Consider the following 27,304-nt stretch of genomic DNA (forward strand, 5'->3'; position numbering starts at 1 on the left):
GAGCCATGTTTTAATTGGAGAGGACAGGAGGAGGAGTGGAAGGGGAACTATCTTCGTCACACTTACAGTAACAGCATGACTGCATCAACACCCAAATCATTTACGGTCAGGAAGAACGATTTTCCAAACCGACGGAAATAATGCTTTTGTTTTATCATAACATCAGTAAGAAGTTCAAGATGATCATATCAGCTTCATGGGAACCGATTATTTATCAGCATATCCTGTTTAGTTGAATCAAACGCCAATAATATTGGTCATGGTAGAGTGGGTGCTGTGTGGGAGAGTATGGACTTTGACAGAGCAAGTGTTAAGCAAGAAACCTCTGATAACACACATTTCACCCCCTCATACCTATGACACATACAGCATTTTCTTCACTCCTTATGAACACTCGCATAACACTGACCGAAATATGTAAATGTAAAAGCAGCTTCATGTACAGTTGCTCAACATTAGTAGTAGTTGTGTATTCATTTATCACAGGTATACATTTGGTGTTTCAGTAGATATACCCTGTTTTCCCTAGTTACTAACCCAGATCTGACACTATGTTATGAAATAGTATGGCAATGCATGAAGAACCCATATACAGTGCCTTCAGAAAGTATTCACACCCCTTGACTTTTTCCATATTTTGTTGTGTTACAGCCTGAATTTAAAATTGATTACATTTAGTTTTTTTGTCACTAGTTTACACACTATAGAGTACCACAGTATGAGTCATAATACCCATAAAAACAAGCAGCCAAACAGGGAAATGGTTCCAATCATTTTTCCACTATTAATTTTTCCCATAGGTGATTTGAGAAACACTTAAAATAAGGGCTATGTTTTGTGTAGGCTTACCCTGGTGTGACGTTTTGATAACTGTGTAAATCTGTCGACGCCGGATTCAAAATGTATAATTTTTCAATTTAAATTATTATACAAAATTATTGCAACCAATAGAATGTTATATATTTGGGGGTACAACCATCCCAGCTCTGCAGATTTTGCTGTGAAGAAACAGAATCATTAGATCATTTGTTTTGGTACTGTCCATATGTAGCTTGTTTTTGGTCGCAGGTTCAGGAATGACTGAAGAATTGCAACATTTACCTGGCGCTAACTCTGCAAATAGCACTGCTGGGTGATTTGAAAAGTCATAGTCAATCGATCAATAATATAATACTTTTAGCAAAATGTTTATCTTTAATTTACAATCTGTAGAAACTATGAGAATAGAAAGGTTCAGAACTTTTGTGAAACATCACAGCACAGTTCAAAGATATATGGCAAATAGAAAACTGGATGGTGTTCAGAGATAGATGGGAGGGGTTGAGTGGAGCTGAAGGGTGGGACTAAAAACAACAAGATAACTCATGTAAAATATACTGTGTCCGTAAAATGTATATAGGTTCAGAACTGGATGGTCTTTAGAGATACTGTAGATGGGAGGGGTTGAGGGTAGCTGAAGGATGGGTTTAAAAACAAACAAAAGATAACTATTATAAAATACAGTGTCAGTAAAATGTATATAGTATGTATAAGCTGGAAGTCGAAGCCTAAGTGTTGTTGTCCATTAATTTACTCCAATTAGGGGAGGGGTGTTAGGGTTAGGGGAAAATAATAAAGGAAAAAAAAAAATATATATATATATATATATATATATATATATATATATATATATATATATATATATATATATATATATATATATATATATAAAATACATACACTACCAGTCAAAAGTTTGGACACACCTATTCATTCAAGGGTTTTTCTTTATTTTTTACTATTTTCTACATTGTAGAATAATAGTGAAGGCATCAGAACTATGAAATAACACATATGGAATCATGTAGTAACCAAAAAAGTGTTAAACAAATCAAAATATATTTTATATTTGAGATTCTTCAAAGTAGCCACCCTTTGCCTTGATGACAGCTTTGCACACTCTTGACATTATCTCAACCAGCTTCATGAGGAATGCTTTTCCAACAGTCTTGAAAGAGTTCCCACATATGTTGAGCACCTTTTGGCTGCTTTTCCTTCACTCTGTGGTCCAATTCATCCCAAACCATCTCAATTGGGTTGAGGTCGTTTGATTGTGGAGGCCAGGTCATCTGATGCAGCACTCCAGCACTCTCCTTCTTGGTCAAATAGCCCTTACACAGCCTGGAGGTGTGTTGGGTCATTGTCCTGTTGAAAAACAAATGATAGTCCCACTAAGCACAAACCAGATGGGATGGCGTATCACTGCACAATGCTGTGGTAGCCATGCTGGTTAAGTGTGCCTTGAATTCTAAATAAATCACTGACAGTGTCACCAGCAAAGCACCCCCACACCATCACACCTCCTCCTCCATGCTTTTACAGTGCGAACCACACATGCAGAGATCATCCGTTCAACTACTCTGCGTCTCACAAAGACACGGCGGTTGGAACCAAAAATGTCAGATTTGGACTCATCAGACCAAGGGACAGATTTCCACCGGTCTAATGTCCATTGCTCGTGTTTCTTGGCCCAAGCAAGTCTCTTCTTCTTATTGGTGTCCTTTAGTAGTGGTTTCTTTGCAGCAATTTGACCATGAAGGCCTGATTCACACAGTCTCCTCTGAACAGTTGATGTTGAAATGTGTCTGTTACTTGAACTCTGTGAAGCATTTATTTGGGCTGCAATCTGAGGTGCAGTTAACTCTAATGAATTTATCCTCTGCAGCAGAGGTAACTCTGGGTCTTCCTTTCCTTTGGCAGTCCTCATGAGAGCCAGTTTCATCATGGCACTTGATGGTTTTTGCGACTGCACTTGAAGAAACTTTCAAAGTTCTTGACATTTTCCATATTGACTGACCTTCATGTCTTAAAGTAATGATGGACTGTCGTTTCTCTTTGCTTATTTGAGCTGTTCTTGCCATAATATGGACTTGGTCTTTTACCAAATAGGGCTATCTTCTGTATTCCACCCGCTTGTCACAACACAACTGATTGGCTCAAACGCATTAAGAAGGACAGAAATTCCACAAATTTACTTTTAGAAAGGCACACATTTTAATTGAAATGCATTCCAGGTGACTACCTCATGAAGCTGGTTGAGAGAATGCCAAGAGTGTGCAAAGCTGCCAAGAGTGTGCAAAGCTGTCATCAAGGCAAACACTTTTTTGGTTACTACATGATTCCATATGAGTTATTTCATAGTTTTGATGTATTCACTATTATTCTACAATGGTACTGTATATAAAATATATATGGGGGATTGGAAATGATGCAGATAATTACATTGATGGAAACTACAATCTATCTGCAATATTAAAGCTGATCTATTCCCCCCAAAAAAAAAAAAAAAAAACAGAGAGATTTTCCAATGCATCTCAAAGAAGGGCACCTATTGGTAAAAATACAAAAAGCAAACATTGAATATCCCTTTGAGCATGGTGAAGTTATTAATTACACTTTGGATGGTGTATCAATACACCCAGTCACTACAAAGATACAGGCGTGATAGGAGAAAACTGAGGATGGAAGCCTGTACAGAATAAAAATATTCAAAAAACAAAGGCAATAAAGGAATACTCCATAAAATGTGGCAAAGCAATTCACTTTTTGTCCTGAATACAAAGTGTTATGTTTGGGGCAAATCCAAAACAACACATTGCTGAGTACCACTCTCCATATTTTCAAGCATAGTGGTGGCTGCATCACGATATGGATATGCTTGTAATCATTAAGGACTGGGGAGATTTTCAGGATAAAAAATAAACGGAATGGAGCTAAGCACAGGCAAAATCCTAGAGGAAAACCTGGTTCAGTCTGCTTTTCACCAGACACTGGGAGATTAATTCACCTTTCAGAAGGGCAATAACTTAAAATAGAAGGCCAAATCTACACTGGAGTTGCATACCAAGAAGACAGCGAATGTTCCTGAGTGGCCGAGTCACAGTTTTGACTTAAATCTACATGAAAATCTATGGCAAGACCTGAAAATGGTTGTCTAGCAATGATCAACAACCAATTTGACAAAGCTTGAAGAATTTTGAAAAGAATAATGGGCAAATGTTGCACAATCCAGGTGTTGCACAATCCAGGTTAGAGACTTAACCAGAAAGACTCACAGCTGTAATCGCTGCCAAAGGTGCTTCTACAAAGTATTGACTCAGGGGGTGTGAATATTTGTTTTATAAATCAGTTCATAGACCAGATGCCAAGGTATTGGGACATCAAAGACCTGTTCCCAACTGACTTGAATTTTATGCAGCATTGCTGTCAAACCATTTGACTTTAAGTGAAACTGATACATTTCTCGATTTACACTAATCATTTTAAGACATTTAAGGTTTTTAATGGGTGGCAGATAGACAAATTATTTAATTTCTTCTTTAAGTAATTGCCTCCTCCAATTATGTGGCAGAGCCGCGATGAATTGGCTTAATTTAAAAAGGAGGATACTTTAAACAGGGATTGTCAATCCACTGAAAATAAAGCTTCCCATAATCTCAGTTGCTCATATATTCTCATTCCTACATACAGTACATTTATGGTCTGCATCCCAAATGGTGCCCTATTCCCCTATGGGTCCTGGTCAAAAGTAGTGCACTACTGTATATAGGGAATAGGGTGCCATTTGGGATGCAGCCATGCTCTCCTATATTATCTAGCTCTATTGGGTCAGAGGTCAGCAGGTCTACAAACACAGTATATAACAGCATACAGTGCCTTGCAAAAGTATTCATCCCCCTTGGTGTTTTTCCTATTTTGTTGCATTACAACCTGTAATTTAAATGGATTTTTATTTGGATTTCATATAATGGACATACACAAAATAGTACAAATTGGTGAAGTAAAATGAAAAAAATAACTTGTTTCAAATAATTCAAGAAAATTAATAATGGAAAAGTGGTGCATGCATATGTATTCACCCCCTTTGCTATGAAGCCCTTAAATAAGATCTGGTGCAACCAATTACCTTCAGAAGTCACATAATTAGTTAAATAAAGTCCACCTGTGTGCAATCTAAGTGTCACATGATCTGTAACATGATATCAGTGTATATACACCTGTTCTGAAAGGCCCCAGAGTCTGCAACACCACTAAGCAAGGGGCACCACCAAGCAAGCGGCACCATGAAGACCAAGGAGCAGGTCAGGGACAAAGTTGTGGAGAAGTACAGATCAGGGTTGGGTTATAAAAAAATATCTGAAACTTTGAACATCCCACGGAGCACCATTAAATCCATTATTAAAAAATGGAAAGAATATGGCACCACAACAAACCTACCAAGAGAGGGCCGCCCACCAAAACTCACGGACCAGGCAAGGAGGGCATTAATCAGAGAGGCACAAAGAGACCAAAGATAACCCTGAAGGAGCTGCAAAGCTCCACAGCGGAGATTGGAGTATCTGTCCATAGGACCACTTTAAGCTGTACACTCCACAGAGCTGGGCTTTATGGAAGAGTGGCCAGAAAAAAGCCATTGCTTAAAGAAAAAAATAAGCAAACACGGTTGGTGTTCACCAAAAGTCATGTGGGAGACTCCACAAACATATGGAAGAAGGTACTCTGGTCAGATGAGACTAAAATTGAGCTTTTTGGCAATCAAGGAAAATGTCTGGCACAAACCCAACACCTCTCATCACCCAGGAAACACCATCCCCACAGTGAAGCATGGTGGTGGCAGCATCATGCTGTGGATATGTTTTTCATCGGCAGGGACTGAGAAACTGGACAAAATTGAAGGAAGGATGGATGGCGCTAAATACAGGGAAATTCTTGAGTGAAACCTGTTTCAGTCTTCCAGAGATTTGAGACTGGGACGGAGACCTTCAAGCAGGACAATGACCCTAAGCATACTGCTAAAGCAACACATGAGTGGTTTAAGGGGAAACATTTAAATGTCTTGGAATGGCCTAGTCAAAGCCCAGACCTCAATCCAATTGAGAATCTGTGGTATGACTTAGAAATTGCTGTATACCAGCGGAACCCATCCAACTTGAAGGAGCTGGAGCAGTTTTGCCTTGAAGAATGGGCAAAAATCCCAGTGGCTAGATGTGCCAAGCTTATAGAGACATACCCCAAGAGACTTGCAGCTGTAATTGCTGAAAAAGGTGGCTCTACAATAGTTATGCACGCTCAAGTTTTCTGTTTTTTTTTGTCTTATTTCTTGTTTGTTTCACCCTCAAAAATATTTTGCATCTTCAAAGTGGTAGGCATGTTGTGTAATTCAAATGATACAAACCCCCCCCCCCCAAATCAATTTTGAATTCCAGGTTGTAAGGCAACAAAATAGGAAAAATGCCAAGGGGGGTGAATACTTTCGCAAGCCACTGTATGGGTTAAAACAACACATGACACAATGTTAGTGTACGGTGCATGCACACATGCACGCACGCACACACACACACAAACACACACACACACACACAGTATCTGAGGTTAATTTAAAACAACAAAGAACACAATGTCAGTATAACGTACACACACATACAGTAAGTGAACATATGGCCACAGTGTAGTATCTCTGTCTGGTTTCAAGAGACTGTTACAACTAATTAACTACAGATCCAGCTATATAATTATTCACATCACGGCATTAAATACACAGGGTGCCAAATGGATGCTATACAACACAAAAAATCTAGAAGTGTTCTCAAACAAACTTAAATCATACACACAGACACACACTTCTTAAAATGTCAAACAAGCTTAAATCATATCTCCAACGCTGCTCAGTGCTCTTGATATTAGTTGACCTACAGTATCATAGTAGTTTTGTGGTGTTTTGCAATATGTGGATCGACTGTAGGTAGTAATCTGCGATGAGTGAACATGTGTTTTGCATTTTTGAAGCGTTGAAAAATGAAATGTTGTTTGTTTTGGAGAAGTCTCATCGCTCATAAATCGTTGAAGTCAAGGTTTATGAAGTACATGTAATGCTTCCACTACGTGTTATTTATTAAATGTCACACATACACGGTTCGCTGAGAATGCTTAGGGAGTTAGTGTGCATCCCAAATGACTCCCTATTCCCTACATAGTGCTCTACTTTTGACCAGTGCCCATAGAGCTCTGGTCAAAAGTAGTGCACTATAGGGAATGGGGTGCTGTTTGGTACGAACCCTTCGTGGTGAGTCATTTCAGAAAATATCCCTCTCGCATGATAACTCCCAGCTCCAGCTTGGATCGCTGAAAACCCAACAGCGTCAGAGCCTTAAAAAGGACAAAAACAGGGAGATGAGAGGAGGAGCGGAGAGCAGGCTACCCCCAGATGTTCTCATTGGCAGTCGTATCCCCTCCTCTGACAAACAGAACTGTTTTTGTAACTACCAATAGAGCAAACAAATATATTTTCTGAATTTTGGAATAACACTTTGGTCTGTCCCAAATTGCACCCTGCTCCCTATGTAGTGCACTGCTTTTGAGCAGAGCCCTATGGGCCCTGGTCAACAGTAGTGCACTACATAGGAAATAGGGTGCCATTTGGGACACAGATTTCATGCTATGTGGCCATCATTTTTTATGTAAATCTGGAATTTTAACTGAAGCAGGATTCACCACAATTTACAGAGTCAGTAAATATTGTTTTCAATGACCAGTAAAATGGGTTTTAAGGCAAACATCATGAAAAGGAAAGGCAGCATTCCCACTCCCCTGTTATGAAGCCTGTGATATATTCTGGGATGTTTTGTTATGTAAATGAGTCCATCCTGTGTCTTTAGATTTGGACCACCATGAGCTTAATGTCCAGAAACACACATCAATGAAAATCAGAGCGTTAAGATGCTTTATTTGAAAGATTTGAAAGATAAGTGTGCATATCTGAACATGGCCCTCCTTTGCCCTTTCTCTGTTTAATATAATAAGGCCCAGAGATTTTGGTGACCATGCAGGTCATATGTCTCTTGGCCTTACTTTTATACAGTATGTTATTTGTCATGAATTCATTTAATTCTAAAACATGTCTGTCTTTGTCTCTGTGCCCCTCCAGAGGTGGAGAAGGACCTGGCCAAGCTGGCAGAGCAGGGGAAACTAGCCCAGCGGAGCCCCAACAGCCCCCACAGTAGTCTGCTCCTCACCCCTCTGTTCCACACCTCCCTCCCGGGGGGCACCCTCCCCAACACTCTCCCCTTACCAGGCCAGACCTCCAGACCCCCCTCCAGACCCCCCTCCAGACCCCAGTCCCCCATCCTCAGTGCCCGCTCAGCCAAGCCCAGCTCCATAGGCTACCCCCTGGTCAGCCCCAAACTTAGCCCTCTGCTCACCCGGAAACCAACCTCCCTCACCATGACGACCAGTCACAGAACTAATTCTCCCAGCAACCCCGGCAGCAGAACTACAACTCCTAGAACCCCCAGCAGCAGGCCCATGACCCCTAACAGCCTACTGACCTCCAGGTCGGCCATGACGGCCGTGACCCCAGGGGTTGGAGGTCACGGGGCTCATAAGGAGGTGACGTTCAGGAGGTCGAGGAGCAGGCCGGTGACCCCCACCAGTCAGCCAACTCGACCCAGGCCCCTGCTCACCCCTCCTGGGCTGAGTACGACAGATAGTCTGGGCAAGGCCTCCAGCCTCAGGGCCTATCTGTCAGAGGTACCCACTCACACCGGGGGGAAGTTTCCTTTAAGCACAGATCTAGGATCAGCCTATCAAAATCATAACCTGAACTATAAGAGGGATAACTCAAAATTGACTGTAGTTTGTCATGCTACAGTATGTCATTTTAGGATGAACCAGTGTGTAAAAGAACAGAAAATCCCAGGTTTAATTACCATAAACCTTCGGTCATGGAAGTGAAATTTACCCTTAATTTATTGTAATGCCTTGGGTAATGTAATTGGTTTGTCGTGGAAATTCTTACACAGGGACACTCGAAGTCAATCTTAAATGAATCATTGTTTATTGTCAGCGCGCTGGAGAGGTTCAAACAAATTGCAGACACTGATAGTGAGGATTCGTTCAATCAGTCACTTGCATGAACACAAAAATTGGTTTATAGAAAAGCACAAACATAGAACATAGAAATTGGTAAATAGAAAAGCACCAACATAAAATGTTCCATCACAGGTTGTAATAGGTTGGCAATAGAACGTGAGAGCATGTATAGTAACAGTACGTGAGGGCACATAGAACACACACACACACACACACACACAGAGAGAGACATCATGGGGGGTTGGCATAGTGATGGGAGGTCCATACAGTAGGATGTCTACTCACTGTGGAAAAAATTTGTCTGGCTTAAAAGGGGAATATTTCAATGGGATTTTTTTGTCTCAAGTTCCTTTTCATGGTCTACTTCACAGCCACATTGTTAAATATGAGACCCCCTTTATGAGGGCTTTATTAATCGCGGGCAGGAGTTTTGTGATTCCTCTGTATTTTTTGGACAGTTGCTTGAGGTTGATGCCTAGTGAGATGATCAAAAACACCAGCGAGCGGAGTGGAGTGGCCTGATTCTGATTCACAAATGATTGGAGCCACCTGGACTTGGGGGATGACAAGTGTCCACTGAGAGAGAGAGAGAGAGAGAGAGAGAGAGAGAGAGAGAGAGAGAGAGAGAGAGAGAGAGAGAGAGAGAGAGAGAGAGAGAGAGAGAGAGAGAGAGAGAGAGAGAGAGAGAGAGAGAGAGAGAGAGAGAGAGAGAGAGAGAGAGAGAGAGAGAGAGAGAGAGAGAGAGAGAGAGAGAGAGAGAGAGAGAGAGAGAGAGAGAGAGAGAGAGAGAGAGAGAGAGAGAGAGAGAGAGAGAGAGAGAGAGAGAGAGAGAGAGAGAGAGAGAGAGAGAGAGAGAGATGGAACGAGATAGCGAGAGAGAGAGACAGATGGAACGAGATAGCGAGAGAGAGAGACAGATGGAACGAGATAGCGAGAGAGAGAGACAGATGGAACGAGATAGCGAGAGAGAGAGACAGATGGAGATGGAACAAGAGAGAGAGAAAGGAGATGCAACGAGAGAGAGAGAGACAGACTTTCTCTGTTTTCAACCATCAAGACGTTTAGAAATAAAAAAATAAAAATGAATTGTTTAAAAATGACAGAATGTTAAGGTTCAGACACACCAATAGAGTTTGCCAGCCGAGAGTACTTAGTACCTCAGAACAGAGTGCCGGCAGTAATTTGCAAACCGAGTGCGCACCGATTTTACATGTAGAATCGAGCTAAATGTCGTCAGTCAGACGTCTACAGTGGGTGGTCCCTAAAACACAGCGTGCTGAACAATCAGCCGACGAACGCTAGATCCACATTCTGTGCGATGTGTGAAAGTTGCTAACAGACATCTAACAGCTGTATCAGATACATATTTTTACATTTACATTTACGTCATTTAGCAGACGCTCTTATCCAGAGCGACTTACAAATTGGTGCATTCAACTTATAATAGCCAGTGGGACAACCACCCAATTATTATTTTATTTTTTATAAATCGGGGGTTGGGCTGGGGGTAGAAGGATTACTTTTATACTATTCCAGGTATTCCTTAAAGAGGTAGGGTTTCAAGTGTCTCCGGAAGGTGGTCAGTGACTCCGCTGTCCTGGCGTTGTGGGGGAGCTTGTTCCACCATTGGGGTGCCAGAGCAGCGAATAATTTTGACTGGGATGAACATGTTTTTTCTGGTTCACTCTAAACTTTGGCCCAGTTCATGTTGTAGGCCTATGTTTGTAAATGTATAGCTATGTACAGTGCATTCGGAAAGTATTCAGACCCCTTGACTTTTTCCACATTTTGTTGCGTTACAGCCGTATTCAAAAAAATAAATCCCTCATCAATCTACACACAATACCCCATAATGACAAAGCAAAAACAGGTTTTTAGAAATTTTAGCAAATGTATACAACATAAAAAACGGAAATATTACATTTACATAAGTATTCAGACCCTTCACTCAGTACTTTGTTGAAGCACATTTGGCAGCGATTATAGCCTCGAGTCTTCTTGGGTGTGACGCTACAAGCTTGGCACACCTGTATTTGGGGAGTTCCTCTCAAGCTCTGTCAGGTTGGATGGGGAGCGTCGCTGCACAGCTATTTTCAGGTCTCTCCAGAGATGTTAGATCGGGTTCAAGTCCGGGCTCTGGCTGGGCCACTCAATGACATTCAGAGACTTGTCCCGAAGCCACTCCTGCGTTGTCTTGGCTGTGTGCTTAGGGTCATTGTCCTGTTGGAAGTAGAACCTTCACCCTAGTCTGAGGTCCTGAGCGGTCTGGAGCAGGTTTTCATCAAGGATCTCTCTGTACTCTGCTCCGTTCATCTTTCCCTCGATCCTGACTAGTCTCCCAGATGGTGCCAGGTTTCCTCCAGACGTGACGCTTGTCATTCAGGCCAAAGAGTTCAATCTTGGTTTCATCAGACCAGAGAATCTTGTTTCTCATGGTCTGAGTCCTTTAGGTGCCTTTTTGCAAACTCCAAGAGGGCTGTCATGTGCCTTTTACTGAGGAGTGGCTTCCATCTGGCCACTCTACCATAAAGGCCTGATTGCAGAGATGGTTGTCCTTCTGTAAAGTTCTCCCATCTCCACAGAGGAACTCTTTAGCTATGTCAGAGTGACCATTGGGTCATTGGTCACCTCCCTGACAAAGGCCCTTCTCCCCCGATTGCTCAGTTTGGTAGGGCGGCCAGCTCTAAGAAGAGTCTTGGTGGTTCCAAACTTATTCCATTTAAGAATGATGGAGGCCACTGTGTTCTTGGGGACCTTCAGTGCTGCAGAAATCTTTTGGTACCCTTCCCCAGATCTGTGCCTTGACACAATCCTGTCTCGGAGCTCTACGGAAAATTCCTTCGACCTCATGGCTTGGTTTTTGCTCTGACATGCACTGTCAACTGTGGGACCTTATATAGACAGGTGTGTGCCTTTCCAAATCATGTCCAATCAATTGAATTTACCATAGTTGGACTCCAATCAAGTTGTAGAAATATCTCAAGGATGATCAATGGAAACAGGATGCACCTGAGCTCAATTTCGAGTCTCATAACAACGGGTATGAATACTTATGTAAATAGGGTATTTATGTTTATATTTTGAATCAATGTGCTAAAATTTCTACAAACCTGTTTTCGCTTTGTCATTAAGTGTATAGATTGATGAGGAAACATTTTAATTTAAACCGTTTTAGAATAAAGCTGTAACGTAACAAAATGTGGAAAAAGTCAAGGGGTCTGAATACTTTCCGAATGCACTGTATGCAGCTTTCCATCAAATAACCTGTGTATTATCTTTGTTAAACTTAAAAACAACCTCTCAAAATGATTGGTAGGTCGTTTTGTAATCTATGTTGTTTACCTACAGCATGAGTCAACCCTGTAATGTCTCCTCCCCTACCCTCCCCCCCTCTCCTCTCCTCCCATCGCCTTTCCAACCATCCCATCTCCTCTCCTCCAGGATGAGTTCTACCAGCAGCTGCAGGCCATCAGACAGCCATGGCACGTTCCCAGTGACACAGAGAGTGACATTCTGGAACCACCTGAGCAGGACAAGTGTGAGTAAGCGTGCCTTACACTTTTCATCCACTCCCTCTCTTCCTCTGCTCTTTTTCTCTTTCTGTCCCTGTCTCTCTCTTTCTCTCTCTCTGTATCTCGCTCTCTCTCCCTTTATCACTCTCTTTCTATCTCTCTTTCCATCTTTATCCTCTTTGATGTTTATTTCTCTCCCCACCTTTCTTTTTCTCGTCTCTCTCCCATACTGACTCACAAGGGGAAGTCATTTTTCCTCAGTGTTTCACAGTGTTAAACTTTCTCATGAAGTCAGTGGTATTCTACTGTCCATAAGATGACTGATCGCTCTCTTAATGCCATTAGCCACACACTGTCATTTCCTTAGTTCAATTTATTCATGTCATTACTCAAATTTTCAGTGATTAATATACAAAGTATGGCTTTTCAACGGCCTAAAAGAGGGGATCTATACCTTAATGTACACTGTTAAATTCAGTAGAAGACAATGAGAGTTTAGGCATGAAATTACCCTTGCTACACAGGAGGCAGACATCTTGTGAAGTTTTAAAAGCTTGAATATGTGATTTCTGGGTGGATAAGGTTGTTGATATTGTCGAAGATTACATCTCCTGCCGTACTTTAAGAGATGTATTCACTTTAAGAGCTAGTCGATGGACATGAAGGACTCTCCATTGCATCTCATGAATCCATAAATCGTTATATAAGTCTGGCTTGGGTACGACACTACTCTCTCTCTCTGTCCTTTGAACATGACATCACTAGGTACGCATCCCAAATTGCACCCTATTCCCTACAGGGCCCATAGGGCTCTGGGCAAAAGTAGTACACTATATAGGGAATAGGGTGCCATTTGGGATGCAGCCTCCATCTTTGAACATGAAATAATTATATCAGACCTCCCCTCTTGATGTTCAATTCAATAAATCAGTTGAATGTAGTAATATGTAATAATTATTAATATGTAATAAATAATAATCTAATATGGTCTCAATGGTCCTATGAAACCGTCAAATGAACGTTCTCTTAACTTTTATGGTGAGAGTTGCGTATCGCCACATCCTCAGAGATGGCTTCAGATCCTGGTATTTTAGAAATGTGTCAATGAACACACATACTGTACATAAGCCTGATGGTGGCCTTGTAGTTAAGACCACCGCCTTCAGCACATATACGATTCCCCTGACTGCGTGGGCACGAATCCCGGCACCTACCGGCCCAACTCAGTATCTCCCTTCTCTCTGTCTCCCCTTTATTGCATGCCGGTCTCTGTCATTGAAAAAACATACAGAAGGAGAGTGCATATTCACACATAGCCAACTTCTTCAGTGTGGGTCGATTCTACCGCTACAGTGTAAGTACAGTTCATCGTACAGAATTCTGTTCATGTTGAAGTAAATTAATTTCATTTATGTATCAAGCTGAATCTGTCATTTGACCCTAATTCCTCTCTATCCCAGAACAGTGACAGCAATGTCCTGCAAATAATGTATCATTTATTGTGTCCCAAATGCCACCCTATTCCCTATGTAGTGCGCTACCTTTGACCAGGGCCCATATGGTTCTGGTCAAAAGTAGTGCACTATATAGGGAATAGCGTGCCATTTGGGATGCAGGCAGGAATTCCAAGTCAAACCAAACATTGCGTTACGCAAAATGGCGGCAATCAAATGGAACCGTAAGCCTACATGACAGGTCTCTCTTGAGTATGGAGGCTAGTCGTGCCAAAGGAATATATCTGGTGAAGTGAGTGAATGTATTTAGCTAATATACTATGGCAATGATGTGTTTAGAAAAGGATACAAGCCACACACTACTGGAGAGAGGGAGGGAGAGAAAGAGGTTGAGGAGGAGAGGGGAGGGAGAGGGAGAGGATGAGAGGGGAGAGAGACGGAGAGAGAGAGGTGGAGGAGGAGGAGAGGGGAGAGAGAGGGAGAGAGAGAGGTGGAGGAGGAGAGGGGAGAGAGAGAGAGGGAGAGAGAGGGAGAGAGAGATGGAGAAGAGAGGTAGCAAGAGAAAGACAGTGAGAAGGAGAGAAAGAAATGCCCAGCTGCAAGACGTGAGAAAGTCATGTTAGGCGTGAGAGAGGGCTCATGGGGTGTGATGGCTGCTGACTGACTCAGTAAGTGTGTGCGTGCATGTGTGTGTGTGCATGTGTGTGTGTGTGTGTGTGTGTATGTGTGTGTGTGTGTGTGTGTCGTTAGATGTATGTGTCTTAGCTCATTGGCACAGTGACACCCCCCCTCCCTTCCCAGCCCCTCTCCCCTCATCTCTGCTGCCATGCCAGTGCCTTGGTTTGTGTGTCTGAGCTGGCGCCAAGTCTATGGCACAGAGCTACATAATAAAGAAAAAAGCCATCCATAGCTATTTCCTGTTATTCTAGAGACTTCCACAATGGGGTAACCGCAGCGACCTCAATGAGATGAAAGTAGTCTGTAGTCAATGGAATAGTCAGTCCCCCTCCTGTCCCCTTCTCCTCCCAACCATCATGTGGCTCATGTCTCAGACTAACTACCCAAATTATTAAACTTAAAGGAAAACTCCACTTAAAAACTATATTTTGGTATTTTTTTCATTAGTCCACTGCTGACGTGCAAAACATTTTGGGACTGCATCAACAGTGGCGTAATGCAATAAATACTAAAACATAGTTCCCTTGGAGAGTTCATCAATGAGCTTGACACCTTGATAAGTTCCTTTCCTGAGGATGGCTCACCCCTCACAGTTCTGGGTGACTTCAACCTCCCTACGTCTACCTTTGGCTCATTTCTCTCTGCCTCCTTCTTTCCACTCCTCTCCTCTTTTGACCTCACCCTCTCACCGTCCCCCCCTACTCACAAGGCAGGCAATACGCTTGACCTCATCTTTACTAGATGCTGTTCTTCTACTAATCTCACTGCAACTCCCCTCCATGTCTCCGACCACTACTTTGTATCCTTTTCTCTCTCGCTCTCCTCCAACACTACTCACTCTGCCCCTACTCAGATGGTAATGCGCCGTTGCAACCTTCGCTCTCTCTCTCCCGCTACTCTCTTCCATCCTATCATCTCTTCCCTCTGCTCAATCCTTCTCCCTCCAATCTCCTGATTCTGCCTCCTCAACCCTCCTCTCCTCCCTTTCTGCATCCTTTGACTCTCTATGTCCCCTATCCTCCCGGCCGGCTCGGTCCTCCCCTCCTGCTCCGTGGCTTGATGACTCATTGCGAGCTCACAGAACAGGGCTCCGGGCAGGAAATGGAGGAAAACTAGACTCCCTGCGGACCTGGCATCTTTTCACTCCCTCCTCTCTACATTTTCTTCATCTGTTTCTGCTGCTAAAGCCACTTTCTACCACTCTAAATTCCAAGCATCTGCCTCTAACCCTAGGAAGCTCTTTGCCACCTTCTCCTCCCTGCTGAATCCTCCTCCCCCTCCCCCCTCCTCCCTCTCTGTGGATGACTTCGTCAACCATTTTGAAAAGAAGGTTGACGACATCCGATCCTCGTTTGTTAAGTCAAATGATACTGCTGGTCCTGCTCACACTGCCCTACCCTATGCTTTGACTTCTTTCTCCCCTCTCTCTCCAGATAAAATCTTGCGACTTGTGACGGCCGGCCAGCCAACAACCTGCCCGCTTGACCCTATCCTCTTCTCCAGACCATCTCCGGTGACCTTCTCCCTTACCTCACCTCGCTCATCAACTCATCCTTGACCGCTGGCTATGTCCCTTTCAACCCTCCGATGTCAACAACTACAGACCAGTATCCCTTCTTTCTTTTCTCTCCAAAACTCTTGAGTGTGCCGTCTTTAGCCAACTCTCTTGCTATCTCTCTCAGAATGACCTTCTTGATCCAAACCAGTCAGGTTTCAAGACTGGTCATTCAACTGAGACTGCTCTTCTCTGTGTCACGGAGGCTCTCCGCACTGCTAAAGCTAACTCTCTCTCCTCTGCTCTTGTCCTTCTAGACCTGTCTGCTGCCTTTGATACTGTGAACCATCAGATCCTCCTCTCCACCCTCTCCGAGCTGGGCATCTCCGGCGCAGCTCACTCTTGGATTGCGTCCTACCTGACCGGTCGCTCCTACCAAGTGGCATGGCGAGAATCTGTCTCTGCACCACGTGCTCTCACCACTGGTGTCCCCCAGGGCTCAGTTCTAGGCCCTCTCCTATTCTCGCTATACACCAAGTCACTTGGCTCTGTCATATCCTCACATGGCCTCTCCTATCATTTCTACGCAGACGACACACAACTAATCTTCTCCTTTCCACCTTCTGATAACCAGGTGGCGAATCACATCTCTGCATGTCTGGCAGACATATCAGTGTGGATGACGGATCACCACCTCAAGCTGGACCTCGGCAAGACGGAGCTGCTCTTCCTCCCGGGGAAGGACTGCCCGTTCCATGATCTCGCCATCACGGTTGACAACTCCGTTGTGTCCTCCTCCCAGAGTGCGTAGAGCCTTGGCGTGACCCTGGACAACACCCTGTCGTTCTCCGCTAACATCAAGGCGGTGACCCGATCCTGTAGGTTCATGCTCTACAACATTCGGAGAGTACGACCCTGCCTTACACAGGAAGCGGCACAGGTCCTAATCCAGGCACTTGTGATCTCCCGTCTGGATTACTGCAACTCGCTGTTGGCTGGGCTCCCTGCCTGTGCCATTAAACCCCTACAACTCATCCAGAATGCCGCAGCCCGTCTGGTGTTCAACCTTCCCAAGTTCTCTCAAGTCACCCCGCTCCTCCGCACACTCCACTGGCTTCCAATTGAAGCTCGCATCTGCTACAAGACCATGGTGCTTGCCTACGGAGCTGTGAGGGGAACGGCACCTCCGTACCTTCAGGCTCTGATCAGTCCCTACACCCAAACGAGGGTATCGCGTTCATCCACCTCTGGCCTGCTGGCCCCCCTACCTCTGCGGAAGCACAGTTCCCGCTCAGCCCAGTCAAAACTGTTCGCTGCTCTGGCACCCCAATGGTGGAACAAGCTCCCTCACGATGCCAGGACAGCGGAGTCACTCACCACCTTCCGAAGACACTTGAAACCCCACCTCTTTAAGGAATACCTGGGATAGGATAAAGTAATCCTTCTAACCCCCCTTTACCCCACCCCCCAAAAAAAATAATATATATTGTAAAGTTGTTATCCCACTGGCTATAAGGTGAATGCACCAATTTGTAAGTCGCTCTGGATAAGAGTGTCTGCTAAATGACGTAAATGTAAATGTGAAATAGTTTTTTAGTGGATTTTTCCTTTCAGATATTTGTTTTGTGTATTTTTGCTTTAACTTGATGAATTAACAGGGTCATGTGTGTATACAACTGCCAACGTCTCTATAAGGTGGTCCTCTGTAGCTCAGCTGGTAGAGCACGGCGCTTGTAACGCCAAGGTAGTGGGTTCGATCCCCGGGACCACCCATACACAAAAAAAAATGTATGCACGCATGACTGTAAGTCGCTTTGGATAAAAGCGTCTGCTAAATGGCATATTATTATTATTATTATAATGATTGGTGTCTATGTAGTTAGTTTGCTGGGTGCTGATAGTGTTATTTTTTGATATGCTATTGGCAGCAACCCTTGATGAGAGTGTCACAAACTCCTCCAAAAGAGTCCCAGCTGGAATCCCCCTGAAATCGCTACAATATGTTGGCACATTGGATGGGATGTCAGTCAGTCCCAGTTATGTAGACTAATTAGTGTTATTGTCTGTTCTTATGTATTCACAGGTGGGGTACAAGATGCCAATAAGAGATCAGTGTTCTCAGGTGAGCATCTAAACCCAAAGGTACTAGTCTGTCACAATCAATCATAATCACAACAATAAAATAACCCAATCAACTACAGTGAGGGAAAAAAGTATTTGATCCCCTGCTGATTTTGTAAGTTTGCCCACTGACAAAGACATGATCAGTCTATAATTTTAATGGTAGGTTTATTTGAACAGTGAGAGACAGAATAAAAAAAAAAAAATCCAGCAGAACGCATGTCAAAAATGTTATAAATTGATTTGCATTTTAATGAGGGAAATAAGTATTTGACCCCTCTGCAAAACATTACTTAGTACTTGGTGGCTAAACCCTTGTTGGCAATCACAGAGGTCAGACGTTTCTTGTAGTTGGCCACTAGGTTTGCACACATCTCAGGAGGGATTTTGTCCCGCTCCTCTTTGCAGATCTTCTCCAAGTCATTAAGGTTTCGAGGCTGATGTTTGGCAACTCGAACCTTCAGCTCCCTCCACAGATTTTCTATGGGATTAAGGTCTGGAGACTGGCTAGGCCACTCCAGAACCTTAATGTGCTTCTTCTTGAGATACTCCTTTGTTGCCTTGGCCGTGTGTTTTGGGTCATTGTCATGCTGGAATACCCATCCACGACCCATTTTCAATGCCCTGGCTGAGGGAAGGAGGTTCTCACCCAAGATTTGACGGTACATGGCCCCGTCCATCGTCCCTTTGATGCGGTGAAGTTGTCCTGTCCCCTTAGCAGAAAAACAACCCCAAAGCATGATGTTTCCACCTCCATGTTTGACGGTGGGGATGGTGTTCTTGGGGTCATAGGCAGCATTCCTCCTCCTCCAAACACGGCGAGTTGAGTTGATGCCAAAGAGCTCCATTTTGGTCTCATCTGACCACAACACTTTCACCCAGTTACATTTACATTACATTTACGTCATTTAGCAGACACTCTTATCCAGAGCGACTTACAAATTGGTGCATTCACCTTATAGCCAGTGGGATAACAACTTTACAATATATATTATTTTTTTTGGGGGGTGGGGTAAAGGGGGGTTAGAAGGATTACTTTATCCTATCCCAGGTATTCCTTAAAGAGGTGGGGTTTCAAGTGTCTTCGGAAGGTGGTGAGTGACTCCGCTGTCCTGGCATCGTGAGGGAGCTTGTTCCACCATTGGGGTGCCAGAGCAGCGAACAGTTTTGACTGGGCTGAGCGGGAACTGTGCTTCCGCAGAGGTAGTGGGGCCAGCAGGCCAGAGGTGGATGAACGCAATGCCCTCGTTTGGGTGTAGGGACTGATCAGAGCCTGAAGGTACGGAGGTGCCGTTCCCCTCACAGCTCTGTAGGCAAGCACCATGGTCTTGTAGCAGATGCGAGCTTCAACTGGAAGCCAGTGGAGTGTGCGGAGGATCGGGGTGACGTGAGAGAACTTGGGAAGGTTGAACACCAGACGGGCTGCGGCATTCTGGATGAGTTGTAGGGGTTTAATGACACAGGCAGGGAGCCCAGCCAACAGCGAGTTGCAGTAATCCAGACAGGAGATGACAAGTGCCTGGATTAGGACCTGTGCCGCTTCCTGTGTAAGGCAGGGTCGTACTCTCAGAATGTTGTAGAGCATGAACCTACAGGATCGGGTCAACGCCTTGATGTTAGCGGAGAACGACAGGGTGTTGTCCAGGGTCACGCCAAGGCTCTTCGCACTCTGGGAGGAGGACACAACGGAGTTGTCAACCGTGATGGCGAGATCATGGAACGGGCAGTCCTTCCCCGGGAGGAAGAGCAGCTCCGTCTTGCCGAGGTTCAGCTTGAGGTGGTGATCCGTCATCCACACTGATATGTCAGCCAGACATGCAGAGATGCGATTCGCCACCTGGTTATCAGAAGGGGGAAAGGAGAAGATTAGTTGTGTGTCGTCTGCGTAGCAATGATAGGAGAGGCCATGTGAGGATATGACAGAGCCAAGTGACTTGGTGTATAGCGAGAATAGGAGAGGGCCTAGAACTGAGCCATGGGGGACACCAGTGGTGAGAGCATGTGGTGCAGAGACAGATTCTCGACATGCCACTTGGTAGGAGCGACCTGTCAGGTAGGACACAATCCAAGAGTGAGCCGCGCCGGAGATGCCCAACTCGGAGAGGGTGGAGAGGAGGATCTGATGGTTCACAGTATCAAAGGCAGCAGACAGGTCTAGAAGGACAAGAGCAGAGGAGAGAGAGTTAGCTTTAGCAGTGCGGAGAGCCTCCGTGACACAGAGAAGAGCAGTCTCAGTTGAATGACCAGTCTTGAAACCTGACTGGTTTGGATCAAGAAGGTCATTCTGAGAGAGATAGCAAGAGAGTTGGCTAAAGACGGCACACTCAAGAGTTTTGGAGAGAAAAGAAAGAAGGGATACTGGTCTGTAGTTGTTGACATCGGAGGGTTGGAAGGGACATAGCCAGCGGTCAAGGATGAGTTGATGAGCGAGGTGAGGTAAGGGAGAAGTTCTACGGAAATGGTCTGGAGAAGAGAGGAGGGGATAGGGTCAAGCGGGCAGGTTGTTGGGCGGCCGGCTGTCACAAGTCCCAAGATTTCATCTGGAGAGAGAGGGGAGAAAGAAGTCAAAGCATAGGGTAGGGCAGTGTGAGCAGGACCAGCAGTGTCATTTGACTTAACAAACGAGGATCGGATGTCGTCAACCTTCTTTTCAAAATGGTTGACGAAGTCATCCACAGAGAGGTAGGGGGGGGCGGGGGGGGGAGGAGGATTCAGCAGGGAGGAGAAGGTGGCAAAGAGCTTCCTATGGTTAGAGGCAGATGCTTGGAATTTAGAGTGGTAGAAATTGGCTTTAGCAGCAGAAACAGAGGAAGAAAATGTAGAGAGGAGGGAGTGAAAAGATGCCAGGTCCACAGGGAGTCTAGTTTTCCTCCATTTCCGCTTGGCTTCCCGGAGCCCTGTTCTGTGAGCTCGCAATGAGTCGTCAAGCCACGGAGCAGGAGGGGAGGACCGAGCTGGCCGGGAGGATAGGGGACATCCAGAAAGGGAGGAGAGGAGGGTTGAGGAAGCAGAATAAGGAGATTGGAGAGAGAAGGATTGAGCAGAGGGAAGAGATGATAGGATGGAAGAGGAGAGAGTAGCGGGAGAGAGAGAGCGAATGTTGCGACGGCGCATTACCATCTGAGTAGGGGCAGAGTGAGTAGTGTTGGAGGAGAGCGAGAGAGAAAAGGATACAAAGTAGTGGTCGGAGACATGGAGGGGAGTTGCAGTGAGATTAGTAGAAGAACAGCATCTAGTAAAGATGAGGTCAAGCGTATTGCCTGCCTTGTGAGTAGGGGGGGACGGTGAGAGGGTGAGGTCAAAAGAGGAGAGGAGTGGAAAGAAGGAGGCAGAGAGAAATGAGTCAAAGGTAGACGTAGGGAGGTTGAAGTCACCCAGAACTGTGAGGGGTGAGCCATCCTCAGGACAGGAACTTATCAAGGCGTCAAGCTCATTGATGAACTCTCCAAGGGAACCTGGAGGGCGATAAATGATAAGGATGTTAAGCTTGAATGGGCTAGTGACTGTGACAGCATGGAATTCAAATGAGGAGATAGACAGATGGGTCAGGGGAAAAAGAGAGAATGTCCACTTGGGAGAGATGAGGATTTCTGTGCCACCACACCGCTGACCAGATGCTCTCGGGGTTTGTGAGAATACATGGTCAGACGAGGAGAGAGCAGTAGGAGTAGCAGTGTTTTCAGTAGTAATCCATGTTTCCGTCAGCGCCAAGAAGTTGAGGGACTGGAGGGTAGCATAGGCTGAGATTAACTCTGCCTTGTGGGCCGCAGAACGGCAGTTCCAGAGGCTGCCGGAGACCTGGAACTCCACGTGGGTCGTGCGCGCAGGGACCACCAGGTTAGAGTGGCAGCAGCCACGCGATGTGAGGCGTTTGTATAGCCTGTGCGGAGAGGAGAGAACAGGGATAGACAGACGCATAGTTGACAGGCTACAGAAAATGGCTACAATAATGCAAAGGAGATCGGAATGAAATGAACTAAACATCTGGGAAAGCGAGAGAGCGGGGCCTCCCTCACTTACGATTCACTGAAACACCCAAATATAACTCTCCCAACTTCCACCTCAGAAACTATAATTGTTGTAAACTACAGCGGTTCAATGTTTTCTAGGAATAGACTAACTTAGTTTATTCACTAGCTAACTTGGTACAGTATTCTTCCGTGAAAACCGTCCAGGACACCGAATCCTATGACGCCACAGCCAACTAGCATGCCAGCCTCCAACAACACGGTTTAGCACCAATACTCGGCCACAACAAACCACCAGTGTGTCAACACACCAAGCAGATCATTCGTGTCCGTGTCTAACGTTGTGGGTTAGTCCCGACAGCTTGAGCGAGTCCGTCGTCAACTTATTCAGCCAGTTAGTTAGCTAGAATAGTTAGCATACTAGCTAGCCATTGCCTTCTGCCAACGAAAAAAATCCTCCTCCCACGGCACGAACACACAGAGAGAGCCAAGCTAACGTTAACTAGTCACCCATGTCCCGAATTCCCTTGAACGACTCTGGTTACCAGTTCTCCTCTGAATCATTCAGATGTTCATTGGCAAACTTCAGACGGCCCTGTATATGTGCTATCTTGAGCAGGGGGACCTTGCGGGCGCTGCAGGATTTCAGTCCCTCACGGCATAGTGTGTTACCAATTGTTTTTTTGGTGACTATGGTCCCAGCTGCCTTGAGATCATTGACAAGATCCTCCCGTGTAGTTCTGGGCTGATTCCTCACCGTTCTCATGGTCATTGCAACTCCACGAGGTGAGATCTTGCATGGAGCCCCAGGCCGAGGAGATTGACAGTACTTTTGTGTTTCTTCCATTTGCGAATAATCGCACCAACTGTTGTCACCTTCTCACCAAGCTGCTTGGCGATGGCCTTGTAGCCCATTCCAGCCTTGTGTAAGTCTACAATCTTGTCCCTGACATCCTTGGAGAGCTATTTGGGCTTGGCCATGGTGGAGAGTTTGGAATCTGAATAATTGATTGCTTCTGTGGACAGGTGTCTTTTATACAGGTAACAAGCTGAGATTAGGAACACTCCCTTTAAGAGTGTGCTCCTAATCTCAGCTCATTACCTGTATAAAAGACACCTGGGAGCCAGACATCTTTCTGATTGAGAGGGGGTCAAATACTTATTTCCCTCATTAAAATGCAAATCAATTTATAACATTCTTGACATGTGTTTTTCTGGATTTTTTTGTTGTTATTCTGTCTCTCACTGTTCAAATAAACCTACCATTAAAATTTCTAGACTGATCATTTCTTTTTCAGTGGGCAAACGTACAAAATCAGCAGGTGATCAAATACTTTTTTCCCTCACTGTATAGTCATAATCAACAATCATCTCTCTGTCATATTCCCATTTTGAAAATCCTATCATGTTATTCAAGCTTTACTCTTAAAACTGTTACATATTTTTGCAAAATATGGTAAAATATGGGTTTCACAATAACATCATAAAAACGTGGTCTACCAGTCCACTGGGCACAGATGTCAATTCAACATCTATTCCACACGGCTTCAACATCATTTAATTGAAATTACGTGGAAACAACGTTGATTCAACCAGTGTGTGCCCAGTGGGAGACTACCAAAAGTCACTATACAGTACCAGGTAGCATGGATATGATTACAGTATATAGATTATATTATGATTACATGATTATATGGATGAAAAAGCCATCCTATAAGACCAGAAATCAACCAGTCTGTCATATACAGTATACGTTTTGAAAACTGTAACATATTTCAACTTGACTCCTAAAGGTGTAACATAATTTACACTCAAAAGCATAACGATCTAGTCTTGCAAAGGCTTTATACCAGGTAGCAGTCATGGATTATAGTAATATGGATTATATTATGCTATATCATTGTGATATTATGATATATTATTATATGGATCAAAAAGCCATCCAATAACACCATAATATCAGCCGGTCTGTTTCTCATTAGTAGTGTCTGAAGCCATCGCGTTGGGTTGAGACGATTTCTTTATCCCATTAGGGACGAGAGGCGACTTTATTTGACAGAGCCTCCATGTCTGTCTGTCAATGACCTCACTCAGTCCCCGGCAACCACTGCAGTGTATGTTGCCCCGGCAACTTGCAATAGGTGACTCAGAAGCCTCCACTTTCCTTTATAGACCCACCAATGAGTCCTTAGATTGGAAGACGTACTTGCTCTGCAATGCGATTGGTGGACATCGGCCATTTTGGAGCGAGAGAGGGTGAGAGTGAGAGAGAGAAGGAGAAAGGCACCTCTGATACCCAGTTCCATTAAGTCAGTGTTGGGTGCAGAGGGAACAGTGTTTACAGTGTTTAAACTCACTGCAGACAGACAGCGTCAAGTCTTTACAGAAGGTTTGGTCAGAGGGAAAGTGTGTGTCCCAAACGGCACCCTATTCCCTATATAGTGCACTACCTTTGACCAGAACCTGGGGGCCATTTGGGACGCAGACAGAGAGTGTCTGGTTGGTTAGAGGAGGTTCTCTGTGGTTCTGCCTTCTTGTAGCGCTAGCTGGTCGACAAGTTCTGCCCACAGTTCCCAGAGTCAGAGAGAGAGAGAGGGAGGGAGAACGGAGGGAGAGAGAGCAAGAGAGAGAGAGAGCGTGTGACAGTCTGGAGAGAGAAAGAGTGAGGGACAGAGAGTGAGAGAGAGAGATGGAGAAAGAGAGCGCCAGGTTGGAGAGTGAGAGATCGATAGAGAGGGAGGGAGAGATAGATAGAGAGAGAGCCTACAGAGAGATGTTAGAGAGGCCCTGGTCGGGGCGACACTTTGGCTATCTGACACGCCATGAGCTAACAATGCTGCCACAGTAACTATAGTAACAACCAACCCAAACCCCAACTCAGGGTGCTGAAGTCACCATGCACTATCACTCATATCCCATATGGCTGTGTCCCAGATGGCACCCTATTCCCTATATAGTGCACTTCTTTTGACCAGGGCCTATAGGGCTCTGGTAAAAAATTGTGCACTATATAGGGAATAGGGTGCCATTTGGGACGCAGCCCCAGAACTCAGAGCCCTCTGGAACCGTCTCTCTCGGTCCCCAACCAACCAGGCCTCATACTCATTTTCCAACTCATGTTTATCTTTGACATGTTCAAATATTAAAGTCGGTTTTATTGTAATTGCTCAGGCTATTATTTCTTATTAGCGGTTGGTTGTTGAATTGTGTCTGAATCTTGGTTTCTAAGGAGACTGATGTTTTCGTCTTTGTGTGTGTGTGTGTGTTTTCACAGGCCTATAGTGATGAAGACCAGAGAGAGAGACATTGATCCAATCAAATAATTATGCAAACCACTGGGCATTTTCAATATTGTGTACAGAGACCATTATTTTTTATAATTCACTCAGTGAGAAATATAAAAAAAGATTGTATACTTTTTCCACAGAGGTTGATATTTCTTAGACCATATAGCGCCAAGATGTGTGAACTATTGTAGAAAATATGACGACTTTAAAGTATGAAGTATGAAATATAACTATTTCTTTGTGTTTGCTATTTTTGCATGCTTACCTCTTTGGGGGATTTGAAAGAGGGAAAAAAAGCATTTAGTTGTTGCCATACTTTTTTCTTGAAGCTAGATGCATACTTTGAGACTGTAACACATGTACTGTATAGAACCAATCTCTGGATAGGCACTTAAGGGCTGGAGGTTTTTAAAGCAGAATGGTTTTCAAGGGAATAAAATAATGGAGCAGATATTCACCTTGAATTGAAGATGATTTTTCCCACACTACATTCTATAGCCTGATCCCAGATCTGTTTTTATTTTATTACTAAAGTTGCATTGTTTTAAAAAACAGTAGCTGGTATGCAGGCTTTGGTTCAGATACTCACCTTGATTTGAAGAGGATATTCTTCCTTCTTTCACACTAAATTCTGTTCATTCTATTTTCCTTCATTCTAAATTCTGTTAATAACTTGTAGATTGTTTATTCATCACACCATGGGTCTGTTCAGGAGCCTGCGACTTTAGAGAACTAACGTCACCTTATTGAACTTGCCCCTGATAAGGGTTGCTAAATTAAGGTTAATTTCCCAAAGTTCTCAGGTTTTCCAGAAATCACAGTTGCAATATTCTCGGAATCTGGAGATAATAAGCAGGAAGTCTGGAATCCCGATTCCTCCTACCAGGATTTCTCAGGAAAACCTGGACAGTTTGGGAAAGTTAACAATCCTGGTCTACACTGTTATGTTGATCTACGACTGTTCCTTTTGTAGCTAGGACTTTTGTTATACTTCTATTGACATGCAAATACTTACAAAATGGATGAAAATATTGTTTCTTTTTTCTGCACTGACTGAACCATTGAATAAAAACCTGGATGTGATTGATGCCATGTTTTTACATAATTAAACCTATCATAACACAATGGATGTGTCCCAAATTGTACTCTGTTGCCTATATAGTGTGCACTATGGGCGCTGGTCAAAAGTAGTGCACTATAAAGGAAATGGGGTGCAATTTGGAACGCATACATAATCTATTATTGCTCTACCCTTTTTTCATCCAAACCAGACAGACCTGGGTTTAAATACTATTTTTTAATAATTTCAAATGCGTTAGCTGTGCTTGATTTTTTAAATGTATTTATTTATTTCACCTTTATTTAACCAGGTAAGCCAGTTGAGAACAAGTTCTCATTTACAACTGCGACCTGGCCAAGATAAAGCAAAGCAGTGCGATAAAAACAACAACAACACAGAGTTACATATGGAATAAACAAAACGTACAGTCAATAACACAATAGAAAATCTATATTACATTTTAGTCATTTAGCAGACACTCTTATCCAGAGCAACTTACAGTTAGTGAGTGCATACATTATTTATTTTTTAAATGTTTTTTAATACTGGCCCCCCGTGGGAATCGAACCCACAACCCTGGCGTTGCAAACGCCATGCTCTACCAACTGAGCTACATCCCTGCCGGCCATTCCCTCCCCTACCCTGGACCAATTGTGCGCCGCCTCATGGGTCTCCCGGTCGCGACCGGCTACGACAGAGCCTGGATTCGAACCAGGATCTCTAGTGGCACAGCTAGCACTGTGATGCAGTGCCTTAGACCACTGCGCCACTCGGGAGATGTGTGTGCAAATGTAGTAAGTTATGGAGGTAAGGCAGTAAATA

At 44.2% G+C, this 27,304-nt stretch overlaps 1 protein-coding gene across 5 annotated transcripts in view; it reads left to right on the forward strand.

Annotated features, from left to right (window-relative positions):
- The window catches only part of c7h8orf34 (chromosome 7 C8orf34 homolog), a 176,548-nt gene extending 150,043 nt beyond the window's left edge, over positions 1–26,505 (forward strand). For 4 of the 5 annotated variants that reach the window (XM_045221165.1, XM_045221167.1, XM_045221166.1 and 1 more), the window contains 4 exons: positions 7,964–8,565; positions 12,349–12,445; positions 18,130–18,188; positions 25,410–26,505. In XM_045221165.1, the coding sequence (XP_045077100.1) occupies positions 7,964–8,565; positions 12,349–12,445; positions 18,130–18,188; positions 25,410–25,445 (794 nt within the window). In that variant the 3' untranslated portion in view covers positions 25,446–26,505. The remainder of the gene's footprint in view (positions 1–7,963; positions 8,566–12,348; positions 12,446–18,129; positions 18,189–25,409) is intronic. The other variant, XM_045221168.1, reaches the window with a different exon arrangement.
- Positions 26,506–27,304: the final 799 nt, after the last annotated feature.

This window comes from Coregonus clupeaformis, chromosome 7 (genome assembly GCF_020615455.1).
Source record: "Coregonus clupeaformis isolate EN_2021a chromosome 7, ASM2061545v1, whole genome shotgun sequence".
Classification (NCBI taxonomy): domain Eukaryota; kingdom Metazoa; phylum Chordata; class Actinopteri; order Salmoniformes; family Salmonidae; genus Coregonus; species Coregonus clupeaformis.